At 45.1% G+C, this 12,329-nt stretch overlaps 1 protein-coding gene across 1 annotated transcript; it reads left to right on the forward strand.

Moving 5' to 3' along the window:
- Positions 1-312: 312 nt before the first annotated feature.
- On the forward strand, positions 313-11,564 carry LOC118394914 (dapper homolog 3-like). The gene is made up of 4 exons (XM_035788575.2): positions 313-740; positions 7,247-7,370; positions 7,750-7,863; positions 8,059-11,564. Exons 1-4 carry the CDS (start codon positions 510-512, stop codon positions 9,540-9,542), a joined length of 1,953 nt encoding a protein of 650 aa, XP_035644468.1. The 5' UTR covers positions 313-509; the 3' UTR covers positions 9,543-11,564.
- Positions 11,565-12,329: the final 765 nt, after the last annotated feature.

A 12,329-nucleotide genomic window follows, 5' to 3' on the forward strand; every position in this document is an offset into this window, starting at 1 on the left:
AGCATGCCATCAACAGGATGACACCATCCGGCCAGCCCACAGTATTCGAGTGTGCATGGCTGGGGAAGATGTATAGTGCGTAAAAGTAATGAGAAAATACATAGGGAATGGGCTATAGCCATCTCACCAAGACACACAGCATTCTTCATCAAATGACAATTGAGGCTAGTTTGCAAGGGGTGGATGAAATCCTGACTGTGATATCAGAGCCAATAGACTGTGGAGGAGGGCGGAGCACACCATTCTACGTCTGACAGCTACGAAATAGAAAATGTATAGCGCACAGCCACAGGCACTCATGCTGCAAATAGGCAACCAGCGTTATAGCCTAACCTAAATGCAAAGAAATCAGCTTGGATATCCACATGTGCGATGAAGAACAAAAGTGGTTGCAACAAGGGGGGGTCAAAAACAACAAGATAAGGACTTGAGCAAGAATATTTTGTAAAAATAAATATTGCAAGTTATTCAGGTGTTTCTATCAAACCATTGGAAAAGGTTTTGGAACCATGTACGGTGCCTTTTCTTTCCCAATGACTGCGGAGCGCAGTCGGAATAAGGAACGTATGGAGGCCAGTCTGACCGGACTTTGTGAGCTGGAGATCCGCAAGCAGAGGCAGGAGTGCCTGGTCCTCGGTGCTCTGGCCCTGGGGGAGCCCATGCCCGAAAATTACACAAGGAACGAGCTATCGGGTTTCAGCAGTTGGGGGCAAGAGAACTTGACATTGAGACGTCATCTGGTAAGACGTTAAAAGAGGTGGAGGTAGTTTGGACATTGTTGCCTTTTTATGTGACAAATATATAGGCTAATTCACCTCGTAGGAACATTGTTGTAGTGCACAGAATGGCTACTCGACCCGGGTGGTCGGTCGCCACCGCGATTAACCCCCAGTTTACCCCTAGGCTCTATAGAGGGATAGGCTACGTAGCCTATATAAAATACGATTTATTTTCCCCCGTTAGTGGACAATGCATTGGTGGTGTGCGCCTATTGTCCAGCGACGAAACTTATCTGCAAGAAAAGTTACTTAACTTGATTAATAGTATCCCCATCTGAAAGGATCTAATCGTTTCCATCCTTCGGCTGCAAATATATGCCTTGGGGAAACGGAATGGGGGGTGGAGCACCCGTCTTTTGGAGTCCACTGTTTAATGACCCATTGTTCCCTGCATGTTCCCTGCATGGTCCTACATTTATGTTGTATTTTACTTAGCAAGTGTTTATACATATTCATTCGTTGACTTTTATTTTTCAAATGAGTTCACAACGGGAGCTGATAGGACGTGTGAATAGTTACATTTGTATTACATACATGTTCATCTGATATTAATAGTATAGTATCATATATGATATGATTTAGATATAAGTTATGAGGCACGTTTCTTTAGACTGTGGAGATTTTCGTTGTCCTTGTGGGAACTAACGTTAGTTTATAGGCAGGGATGTACTATGCTGCCAGAGGTGGGCGTGATGCGTGTCCCACCACTCAAATCACCTCGCGTACGGAGAATCCGACCATCCAACCGATGGCATCCCAAATAATAATAAAAAGAGCGTTAACTATCCGTGATAGCAACTATTACGCATGCTTAACATTAGCCTATTATAGAGAAAATGGGCTTTTGTAAAAAAATATATATATATATATTCAAACAATACATGTTTTTCTTTTGCATGAAAGGGATGTAACAGTTATTTCCTTACGCCCAATTTTCAGCCCTCTAAAAAAAGAAAGATATACAGGCTAGTGGCCTTTAGACTATACTACACCATCGACTCGCACACGGCCCACTGTTCTCAATAGAACGCTCCTATAAAAGAGGGTGAAAGAAATTAAAGCAGCCGCCTCCCTCTCCTCCCAGCTCCCCCCCGCGTTCCTCTCCTCCGCCGCGGCCCAAACAATAGGCGCATATGGAGAGGAATACTAATGCACACGAGGGCCTCGATGTGCCGACAGGCGAATCATGCACCTCGGCCGCCGCTTTGAATGCACAACTGGAACACATCACCCAATAAGATGCCAACCCAGAGCAAACTGGCTCCGCTTCGACGGTGATGGTGAATACTATTTTTTACACTGTGCGACGAGTGACTGCCCCTAAATGCCGCACATTTTCTCGCAATTTGTTGTGCACGTTTCATTAAGTCATTCCGGTCGGTCCATTTGAGGGATCTGTAAATTTGGATCGATAGATACTGACAGATATGAACTTAATTGTCTTTCCAAGCATGCAAATAATTTTGCAGAAAATTCCTTGGAGATTATTGGTTGGAGAATTGTGTAACAAGAATGTCTAATTGAACCGCCTCTATTGAGCCCTTCAAACATCACTTCTCCATGTGTTTCCCACTGGACCCAATCTCATATTGCATGTAGAGAGTCAATGTTGTGTGGTCTTTTTAAGGTAGGTTCACACAGAAGCTACTGACCCATGTTGCCCTCTCCTGGGAGTGTTTGGGACAGTTACCTTGGCCTTTGCTTTTGCCCCAGGGCCTCCTGTCCTGTCTATAGGCCCAGAGGCCCAGTGTGTAGTTGCTGATAGCCATGCCATGCCAGACAGCAGCTGGTAAAGCACAAGACATTGACCGCACTCTGAGCCACCATGCTGTGTGTGTTTGGAGAGTGCAAGCATTAGCAAGCCCGTGTGTGCGTGTGTGTCAATAGACTTGTGTGTGTGCGAGCGCATACATCTGCGTCTCTATTGATCTATGTGCTTGGCCTCAGTGTGTGGTGATTTGGGCATGTCTAAGATGCTGTGTGCCCATGTCTTCCATAGAGTGCCACATCATTACTGTGAGTGCCACATCATTAGTGTGAGTTCCCTTCTCCGTGGTGAGTGACTGATGTCTGGGTGGGTGAGAACTGCCTGGTCCTGGGGCTTTGAGTGACTGATGATATGGGTAGGTGAGAGCTGCCTGGGTCCGGGGATTTGAGTGACTGATGATATGGGTGGGTGAGAGCTGCCTGGGTCCGGGGATTTGAGTGACTGATATCTGGGTGGGTGAGAACTGCCTGGGCCCGGGACTTTGAGTGACTGATATCTGGATGGGTGAGAGCTGCCTGGGTCCGGGGATTTGAGTGACTGATGATATGGGTAGGTGAGAGCTGCCTGGGCTCGGGGATTTGAGTGACTGATGATGTGGGTAGGTGAGAGCTGCCTGGGCTCGGGCCTTGTCCCGTAATGTCTTCTTTAACCTAGCTTCCCCCTGAGCTGGAGATTCTGAGCAGCTGTGTCACCTGAGCACTGACTGACTGAAGTCAAGCTGGATAGAGTCCATCAAGAGCCTGTTGTCCTTGCTGGTGAGGCAGACCACAGAGGCTGGCGTGTGCAGCCTGCATGCCCCATTCACGCCTGTTATGTAAACATGGTGTGTGTGTGCGTGCATGTCTGTGCTGCCACGAAGCTGCCTGACTGCTCCCCTTCCATCCCTCTCTCCACCGGAGAGAGCACAGGATGCAGTCAAATGGTAATGACACCAGGCAGTGTGCGTTATGAGATCAAGAGGCGTCAATGAATAATGCAGCAGAATCAAAAGTATCGTCATGAAAGGGAGCTGCCAGAGACCCCTACAGAGCTACACACTCTGGAAGTCAGCTATGTTTGTGTGTGGTCCTTCTGTAGCACAGTTGGTAGAGCATGGCGCTTGTAACGCCAGGGTAGTGGGTTCGATTCCCGGGACCACCCATACGTAGAATGTATGCACACATGACTGTAAGTCGCTTTGGATAAAAGCGTCTGCTAAATGGCATATATTATATTATTATGTCTCCTGTGTGTGTGTGTCCTCAAAGCTTTGTTTGTGTTCTGTGTCATTATGTTTTAATTAGCCAGCCTAATTGTCACAGTGTCTGCTAGTTCTAGATCCATGTGAGCTTGCCGGAGGACCTAGGCCTAATGATCAATTGGGTGAAAGTGTGTCATGGATATATTGATTTCCAATACACTCTCTTCCTCCTTCTTTCCTTGTATTATTTATTTTGCTCGCACTCAGGTAGCTATAAAACTTGGAGATCTCTTCCACTCACCTATTAGTAACCACCATAATACAATGGTTTCATGTTTGATATTATTTTAGTGACAGAAAGCATATCTCCAATAGGTTTCATTGCATAATGGATGCTTGGGTAGACACAGCCTGGCTTGGGTATTTTGTCTCTTCGCAAACACAGAGCTTCTATCACACTGATCTACTCTTGTCTGCCTGAGAAAAATGACCCAGAATCCCAGAAATTATTCCAGCGCTGCTGAGTGACCAAAACAGCAGCCAACCTCATGACCAGATATGGTGCTGCTTGTTGTTTTTTGACTCAGCATCCGAATAGGAAAGTTGGGATCTACAGTATATGGAGTGTTTTTATACTGTCTAGCTCATTATGTTAGCTTGCATTGGTATGATGCTGGTTTGGCTCAGGTTAAGGTTGGCTCCTTATTATGACAAAATGACAGACTGAATTTTTCATTAATCTGTCTTTGCACACTCTACATACTGTCATTTAATTCAAGGAAGAATTGTCCCTCCCTGCCACACTGATGGAGTCAGCTTGCTGCTGAAACCTTGGTCACTTTTAATAAATCCTTTGCATTCCAGCAGTGTACAGCTACATCCTTTTTGAATTTAGCCCCTTGCGCGCCTTGTTGGCTGTGAGTGCTCCTCAGATGACCTGAAATTGCCTGGCTGACTTGAACAAGCATGTCCAATTGCACTTTTTCTTCCTCCCTGCTGTCCACAAAAATAACATCTCAGCTAGAGGTCGACCGATTATGATTTTTCAATACCGATACTGATTATTGGAGGACCAAAAAAAGCCGATGCCGATTAATCGGCCGATTTAAAAAAAACTTTTTTATTTGTAATAATGACATTTACAACAATACTGAATGTACACTTGTTTAACCTAACATAATACATCAATAAAATCAATTTAGCCTCAAATAAATAATGAAACATGTTCAATTTGGTTTAAATAATGCAAAAACAAAGTGTTGGAGAAGAAAGTAATATGTGCCATGTAAAAATGTGTGCCATGTAAAATATGTGCCATGTAAAAAAGCTAACGTTTAAGTTCCTTGCTCAGAACATGAGAAGGTAAGGTAAGAGGTTTTAGGTTGTAGTTAATATAGTATTTTTAGGACTATTTCTCTCTATACCATTTGTATTTCATATACCTTTGACTATTGGATGTTCTTATAGGCACTTTAGTATTGCCAGTGTAACAGTATAGCTTCCGTCCCTCTCCTCGCCCCAGGAACACATCGACAACAGCCACCCTCGAAGCAGCGTTACCCATGCAGAGCAAGGGGAACCACCACTCCAAGTATCAGAGCGAGTGACGTTTGAAACGCTATTAGTGCGCACCCCGCTAACTAGCTAGCCATTTCACATCGGTTACACCAGCCTAATCTCAGAAGTTGATAGGCTTGAAGTCATAAACAGCTCCATGCTTGAAGCATTGTGAAGAGCTGCTGGCAAAACGCACTAAAGTGCTGTTTGAGTGAATGCTTACGAGCCTGCTGGTGCCAACCATCGCTCAGTCAGACTGCTCTATCAAATCATAGACTTAATTATAACATAATAACACACTGAAATACGAGCCTTAGGTCATTAATATGGTTGAATCTGGAAACTATCATCTCGAAAAGAAGACGTTTATTCTTTCAGTGAAATACGGAACCGTTCCGTATTTTATCTAACGGGTGGCATCCATCAGTCTAAATATTCCTGTTACATGACACAACCTTCAATGTTATGTCATAATTACGTAAAATTTAGGCAAATTAGGCGGCCCAAACTGTTGCATATACCCTGACTCTGCGTGCGATGAACGCAAGAGAAGTGACACAATTTCACCTGGTAATATTGCCTGCTAACCTGGATTTCTTTTAGCTAAATATGCAGGTTTAAAAATATATACTTCTGTGTATTGATTTTAAAACGGGAATGTTTTTCATCCAAAAATGAAATACTGTCCCTAGAGTCTCAAGAGGAAAGGCATTTTTTAATTGTACCTTTATTTAACCAGGCAAGTCAGTTAAGAACAAATTCTTATTTTCAAAGACGGCCTAGGAACAGCGGCTTAACTGCCTGTTCAGGGGCAGAACGACAGATTTGTACCTTGACAGCTCGGGGGTTTGAACTTGCAACCTTCTGGTTATTAGTCCAACGCTCTAACCACTAGGCTACCCTGCCGCATTGATGTTTATGGTTAAGATACACATTGGAACAACAACAGTCCTTTTTCGCAAGTACACACCACATCGATAATATGCAGGACACGCTAGATAAACTAGTAATATCATCAACCATGTGTAGTTAACTAGTGATTATGATTGATTGATTGTTTTTTATAAGATAAGTTTAATTCTAGCTAGCAACTTACTTTGGCTTACTGCATTCGCGTAACAGGCAGGATCCTCACGAGGCAGGTGGTTAGAGCGTTGGACTTGTTAACTGTAAGGTTGCAAGATTGAATCCCCGAGCTGACAAGGTAAAAATCTGTTGTTCTGACCCTGAACAAGGCAGTTAACCCAGTCATTGAAGTCATTGAAAATAAGATTGTGTTCTTAACTGACATGCCTAGTTAAATAAAGATTCAATGATGGTGTAAAAAAAAAAAAAACATCTTGGCCATCTTGGCCCAATCGATGTCCAAAAATACAGATTTCCGATTGTTATGAAATCGGCCCTAATTATCAAATCAAATTTATTTATATAGCCCTTTTTACATCAGCTGATATCTCAAAGTGCTGTACAGAAACCCAGCCTAAAACCCCAAACAGCAAGCAATGCAGGTGTAGAAGCACGGTGGCTAGGAAAAACTCCCTAGAAAGGCCAAAACCTAGGAAGAAACCTAGAGAGGAACCAGGCTATGAGGGGTGGCCAGTCCTCTTCTGGCTGTGCCGGGTGGATGTTCAAATGTTCATAAATGACCAGCATGGTCAAATAATAATAATCACAGTAGTTGTCGAGGGTGCAGCAAGTCAGCACCTCAGGAGTAAATGTCAGTTGGCTTTTCATGGCCGATCATTAAGAGTATCTCTACCGCTATTTTGATTTGTTTAACACTTTTTTGATTGGTACAGGATTCCATATGTGTTATTTCATAGTTTTGAGGTCTTCGCTATTATTCTACCATGTAGAAAATAGTAAAAAATAAATAAAAACCTTGAATGAGGTGTGTCCAAACTTTTGAGTTGTACATGTCTTGGGTTTGTGTGATCATGCTTGTGTATTGGTCTGTCTCAGAGTGCGCTCCAGAGCTCCCCCTGGGGGCTGATGCTGGCACTGGAACAGCAGGTGGGCGAGCTGAGAGTGGACACAGATGATGTCACCTATGAGGGGACCCAAGGGGACAGTCGGCCCAACTCAGGTACTCCTCATGCTACCACCTTTCAATTCTCTGACCTCTGAACTTTAACCTCTGATCCACATCAGAGGGGCATTGTGTGGTTATATTTTTCTTAATGTAGACACTTTAATTAAACTTATTTTTTGCATGTTTGACCCATGTTCTGTATATTTTCTGTGTACTTTTTTACATGAATTGTGGCCCTATATTTCACTGAAGTACATATATAATGACTAACATTTCATTAGTTTTGACAAAGGTTGTTTTCATGCCCTTCTTGCTACTGTTAGTTGTTCTGTGGTTTGTCAAAGGGACATAAAATTGGAAATGAGTTTTGTCAGCATATGGTTTGAGAAAGCCTGATAGCGGTCTTATGAGTGACATCATCTGTGTTTCCCAGGGCTCTATGAGTTGAGTGAGAGCCAGTCTCCAAAGGGGCATTCCTGTCGCTCTGACTTCCTAGAGCCCCACCCTGGCTGGGGCTTCAGCAGCACAGAGAGGCCGAAGTCTCTGGGTGAGTTCAGTTCCACTCTCCACTTTCAACAGCTCTCTTTCAACCACAATAGGGTTCATGGTATCATAGCAACAATACCATGGACTGTCTTTACTTTATTGCATCATTATTTTAGTTGCATTAAGTGCTCGTATCAGTAGTAAAACAAACCCGTCAAATGATCATTTGACTTCTCTCTGTGCTCTCTGTCTACAGGCTATGCCCTCCAGCTGACAGGTGAGAGTCTGATGGAGCCAGCCCCTCATGCTACTGTTCCTCTCTCCTTCGCCGCCCCCTATCCACACCTTGAGGAAATCGCTGAGGAGGGTACGGCCGAGGAGCCCTGGCGGTGGGACCTACACTGTGCCCAGGGTTGGGAGGATGAGGACCAGGCCACCCAGGAGGATTTCCAGCAGGCCATGAGGGTTAAAGGCTACATCCTGGGTCTCATCCATCGCTACGCGCTCTCACCCCGGCCATGCATGCCTCGTACCAGCCTGGGGCCTGACCCCTCCACCCCCTACTCCTCCAGCATAAACAGGCAGAGCAGCCTGCGAAGGAAACCTACTCTTCACACCTCCGAGCACTGCATCTCTGACCCACAGGACCTCTACCCTGACCCTGAGTGCCAGGCCTGGTGGTGTGACTCGCTAGACAGGGAGGAATGGGGGGGAGAGGCCCCATCCATGGAGAAGGACTGTTATCGGTCTTTACCCTACCCCCACTTTAGACCCCACTTCCTGGCCGGGGGCCATACACCCTCCCTGGACCCCACTTGTGGAGCTCTGGACCCTTGTATTAGTAGTGCGTCTGATTCCCCCAAGCACTACCCTGCGCTGCCCCACTCCCCGGCTTCATATAACCACTTGGTCAGTGCCCAGTACATCCCTGGGCAGGCCTGCCACACCTCTGTACGCTCCCCCTCACACTTTCCTCCAGAACGCTCCCCCTCACACTATCTTCTAGAGCCCTCCAAGCCCAGCCAAACCTTTGTGTCCCCAGACCAGAGCAGCTCAAAGCCCAGGGCCATGGAGAAGAAAAGCCATGAGGAGAGACAGAGCTCCAAGAAGCCTGGCCACAAGACCTGCCGCTCCCAGTCTGAGAACAGTCTGATGGGGAAGAGGGCTCTCCCTAAACGCAGGTACAGCACAGCCGAGCACCCCCAGCACCAGAGGGGCCAGGTCCCATATGCAGGCCCCCAGCATAAGAACAATGCTGGGGGACGACGCTGGTGCTCCACCCTGGAGCTCAGCCAGGAGGAAGGGGAGACCCAGGGTGAGCAGGCCCACAGACGCCCACCTCGTAGGGCCCGCCACACTCAGGCCTGCTCTCATCCCAACCCCAACCACCACTCCCAGGTCCATGCCCAGCCTTGCCTCTTAGAATACCCAGAGAGAGCACCTCTGTGTCGGGGAGAGGAGGGCTATGTGCGGGCCGCCCCTGGGGAGTCAGAGTCCAGCATGAGTGAGGTGTACTCCCCTGCCTCCAGCTCTCTCTCCAGTGATTCTGATGAGGGGGGGCTGGTATGGCCCCAGCAGCTGCCCCCTCGCCTGGCCCCCTCCGCTTCCTCCTCCCCTAAGGCCTCCCCAGAGGCCTCCTCGCAGCCGAAGGCCTTTGTCAAAATCAAAGCCTCTCACGCCCTGAAGAAGAAGATTCTGCGATTCCGCGCCGGCTCTCTCAAAGTCATGACTACAGTTTGAGACACATGTCACTGTTTCTACTGCCCATATCTTGCACAGTTTAATCCTACATAACCTACAGTTTACACCCTCCGTCTACCTCTGCTGGTTCATGCAGCACTGTCATAAAAAAAAATCTGCTACTTTACCTTTGGGAAAAACTATGATGTCTGTAACTGGCCTAAGATCAGCATCATGATATCATCTAGCTAAACCACATTTCACCATCATCAGAATGTGCATTAACCATCAACTTGTCTAATGAAGTCATCCTCTGATGGTTACACTGCCATGTCACATATGGACACCTGAACGTGAACTGCTACCTCTCTTCTCTTAGCTGCACCACCTTGCAGCCTTGACCTGAAGCCAATGTCTGTAGCACTGGCCATGTAGGGGGTGACTGCAGTGAGGGGTCAACACATACACACACACACACACACTTCTGTAAATACCTACAGTGCCTTGCGAAAGTATTCGTCCCCCTTGAACTTTGCGACCTTTTGCCACATTTCAGGCTTTAAACATAAAGATATAAAACTGTATTTTTTTGTGAAGAATCAACAACAAGTGGGACACAATCATGAAGTGGAACGACATTTATTGGATATTTCAAACTTTTTTAACAAATCAAAAACTGAAAAATTGGGCGTGCAAAATTATTCAGCCCCTTTACTTTCAGTGCAGCAAACTCTCTCCAGAAGTTCAGTGAGGATCTCTGAATGATCCAATGTTGACCTAAATGACTAATGATGATAAATACAATCCACCTGTGTGTAATCAAGTCTCCGTATAAATGCACCTGCACTTTGATAGTCTCAGAGGTCCGTTAAAAGCGCAAAGGTGAAGAACAATGAACACACCGGGCAGGTCCGAGATACTGTTGTGAAGAAGTTTGAAGCCGGATTTGGATACAAAAAGATTTCCCAAGCTTTAAACATCCCAAGGAGCACTGTGCAAGCGATAATATTGAAATGGAAGGAGTATCAGACCACTGCAAATCTACCAAGACCTGGCCGTCCCTCTAAACTTTCAGCTCATACAAGGAGAAGACTGATCAGAGATGCAGCCAAGAGGCCCATGATCACTCTGGATGAACTGCAGAGATCTACAGCTGAGGTGGGAGACTCTGTCCATAGGACAACAATTAGTCGTATATTGCACAAATCTGGCCTTTATGGAAGAGTGGCAAGAAGAAAGCCATTTCTTAAAGATCCATAAAAAGTGTTGTTTAATGTTTACCACAAGCCACCTGGGAGACACACCAAACATGTGGAAGAAGGTGCTCTGGTCAGATGAAACCAAAATTGAACTTTTTGGCAACAATGAAAAACGTTATGTTTGGCGTAAAAGTAACACAGCTTATCACCCTGAACACACCATCCCCACTGTCAAACATGGTGGTGGCAGCATCATGGTTTGGGCCTGCTTTTCTTCAGCAGGGACAGGGAAGATGGTTAAAATTGATGGGAAGATGGATGGAGCCAAATACAGGACCATTCTGGAAGAAAACCTGATGGAGTCTGCAAAAGACCTGAGACTGGGACGGAGATTTGTCTTCCAACAAGACAATGATCCAAAACATAAAGCAAAATCTACAATGGAATGGTTCAAAAATAAACATATCCAGGTGTTAGAATGGCCAAGTCAAAGTCCAGACCTGAATCCAATCGAGAATCTGTGGAAAGAACTGAAAACTGCTGTTCACAAATGCTCTCCATCCAACCTCGCTGAGCTCGGGCTGTTTTGCAAGGAGGAATGGGAAAGAAATTCAGTCTCTCGATGTGCAAAACTGATAGAGACATACCCCAAGCGACTTACAGCTGTAATCGCAGCAAAAGGTGGCGCTACAAAGTATTAACTTAAGGGGGCTGAATAATTTTGCACGCCCAATTGTTCCGTTTTTGATTTGTTAAAAAAGTTTGAAATATCCAATAAATATCGTTCCACTTCATGATTGTGTCCCACTTGTTGTTGATTCTTCACAAAAAAATGCAGTTTTATATCTTTGTTTGAAGCCTGAAATGTGGCAAAAGGTCGCAAAGTTCAAGGGGGCCGAATACTTTCGCAAGGCACTGTACCTGTGGCCTTGTTTGTATGAATGTAGTTTGTAAATAAAAGTTTTGTGGTCTCTTAAGCCATGTGTTTCATTTTACACGTTCTAGTATTCAACCTGGAATGGTGGACTCATGTTTGCCTACTGGATATTTCTCACACATAAATAGTTATTTTCAAATCAGATATTTTTCAGAGCTGATCTGATTGGTCAAAAGACCAATTAGTGAAAAAAAGATCAGAATTGAACTGCCTGTGTAGTCATAGCCTCTCTGGCAGCCTAAATCGCTTTCCGTGTGCAACATTGTATAACAGAAAGTGTACATCAATGTCGCCCCCCTGGGGTGTATCAGTAAACCTGCCTTAAACGTACAGCAATAATTGCTTAATCTTTCTCCAAACATCTGCTTCCGCATATTTTCACAGATCAAGTTATGAAAAAGTTGTTAATTCTGAAATATAATGACATTATTCCATCACTTCATGCATGATTGAAAGTATGCTAGAAAATACTAACCCTAACCTGGGCCTTACCCTTTTAACTTAAAAATAACTATGTCCCAAGGTTGAACCCCCTCACCTTTAGGCAAGCACAGAGCACAGAGATTGTGAATGATAAACAATTTAGTCACACTTTATTTGGATAGATTGTGCCTGTAGATGCTCTACAGATTATCATGCTATCAACAAACTAATTATTGATAAGCAAATGCCTGCTAAGCTTACGGTTAGGGTTAGGTTTAGAATAAGGGT

The sequence above is a fragment of the Oncorhynchus keta genome, chromosome 1 (genome assembly GCF_023373465.1).
Source record: "Oncorhynchus keta strain PuntledgeMale-10-30-2019 chromosome 1, Oket_V2, whole genome shotgun sequence".
In the NCBI taxonomy this organism is placed as follows: domain Eukaryota; kingdom Metazoa; phylum Chordata; class Actinopteri; order Salmoniformes; family Salmonidae; genus Oncorhynchus; species Oncorhynchus keta.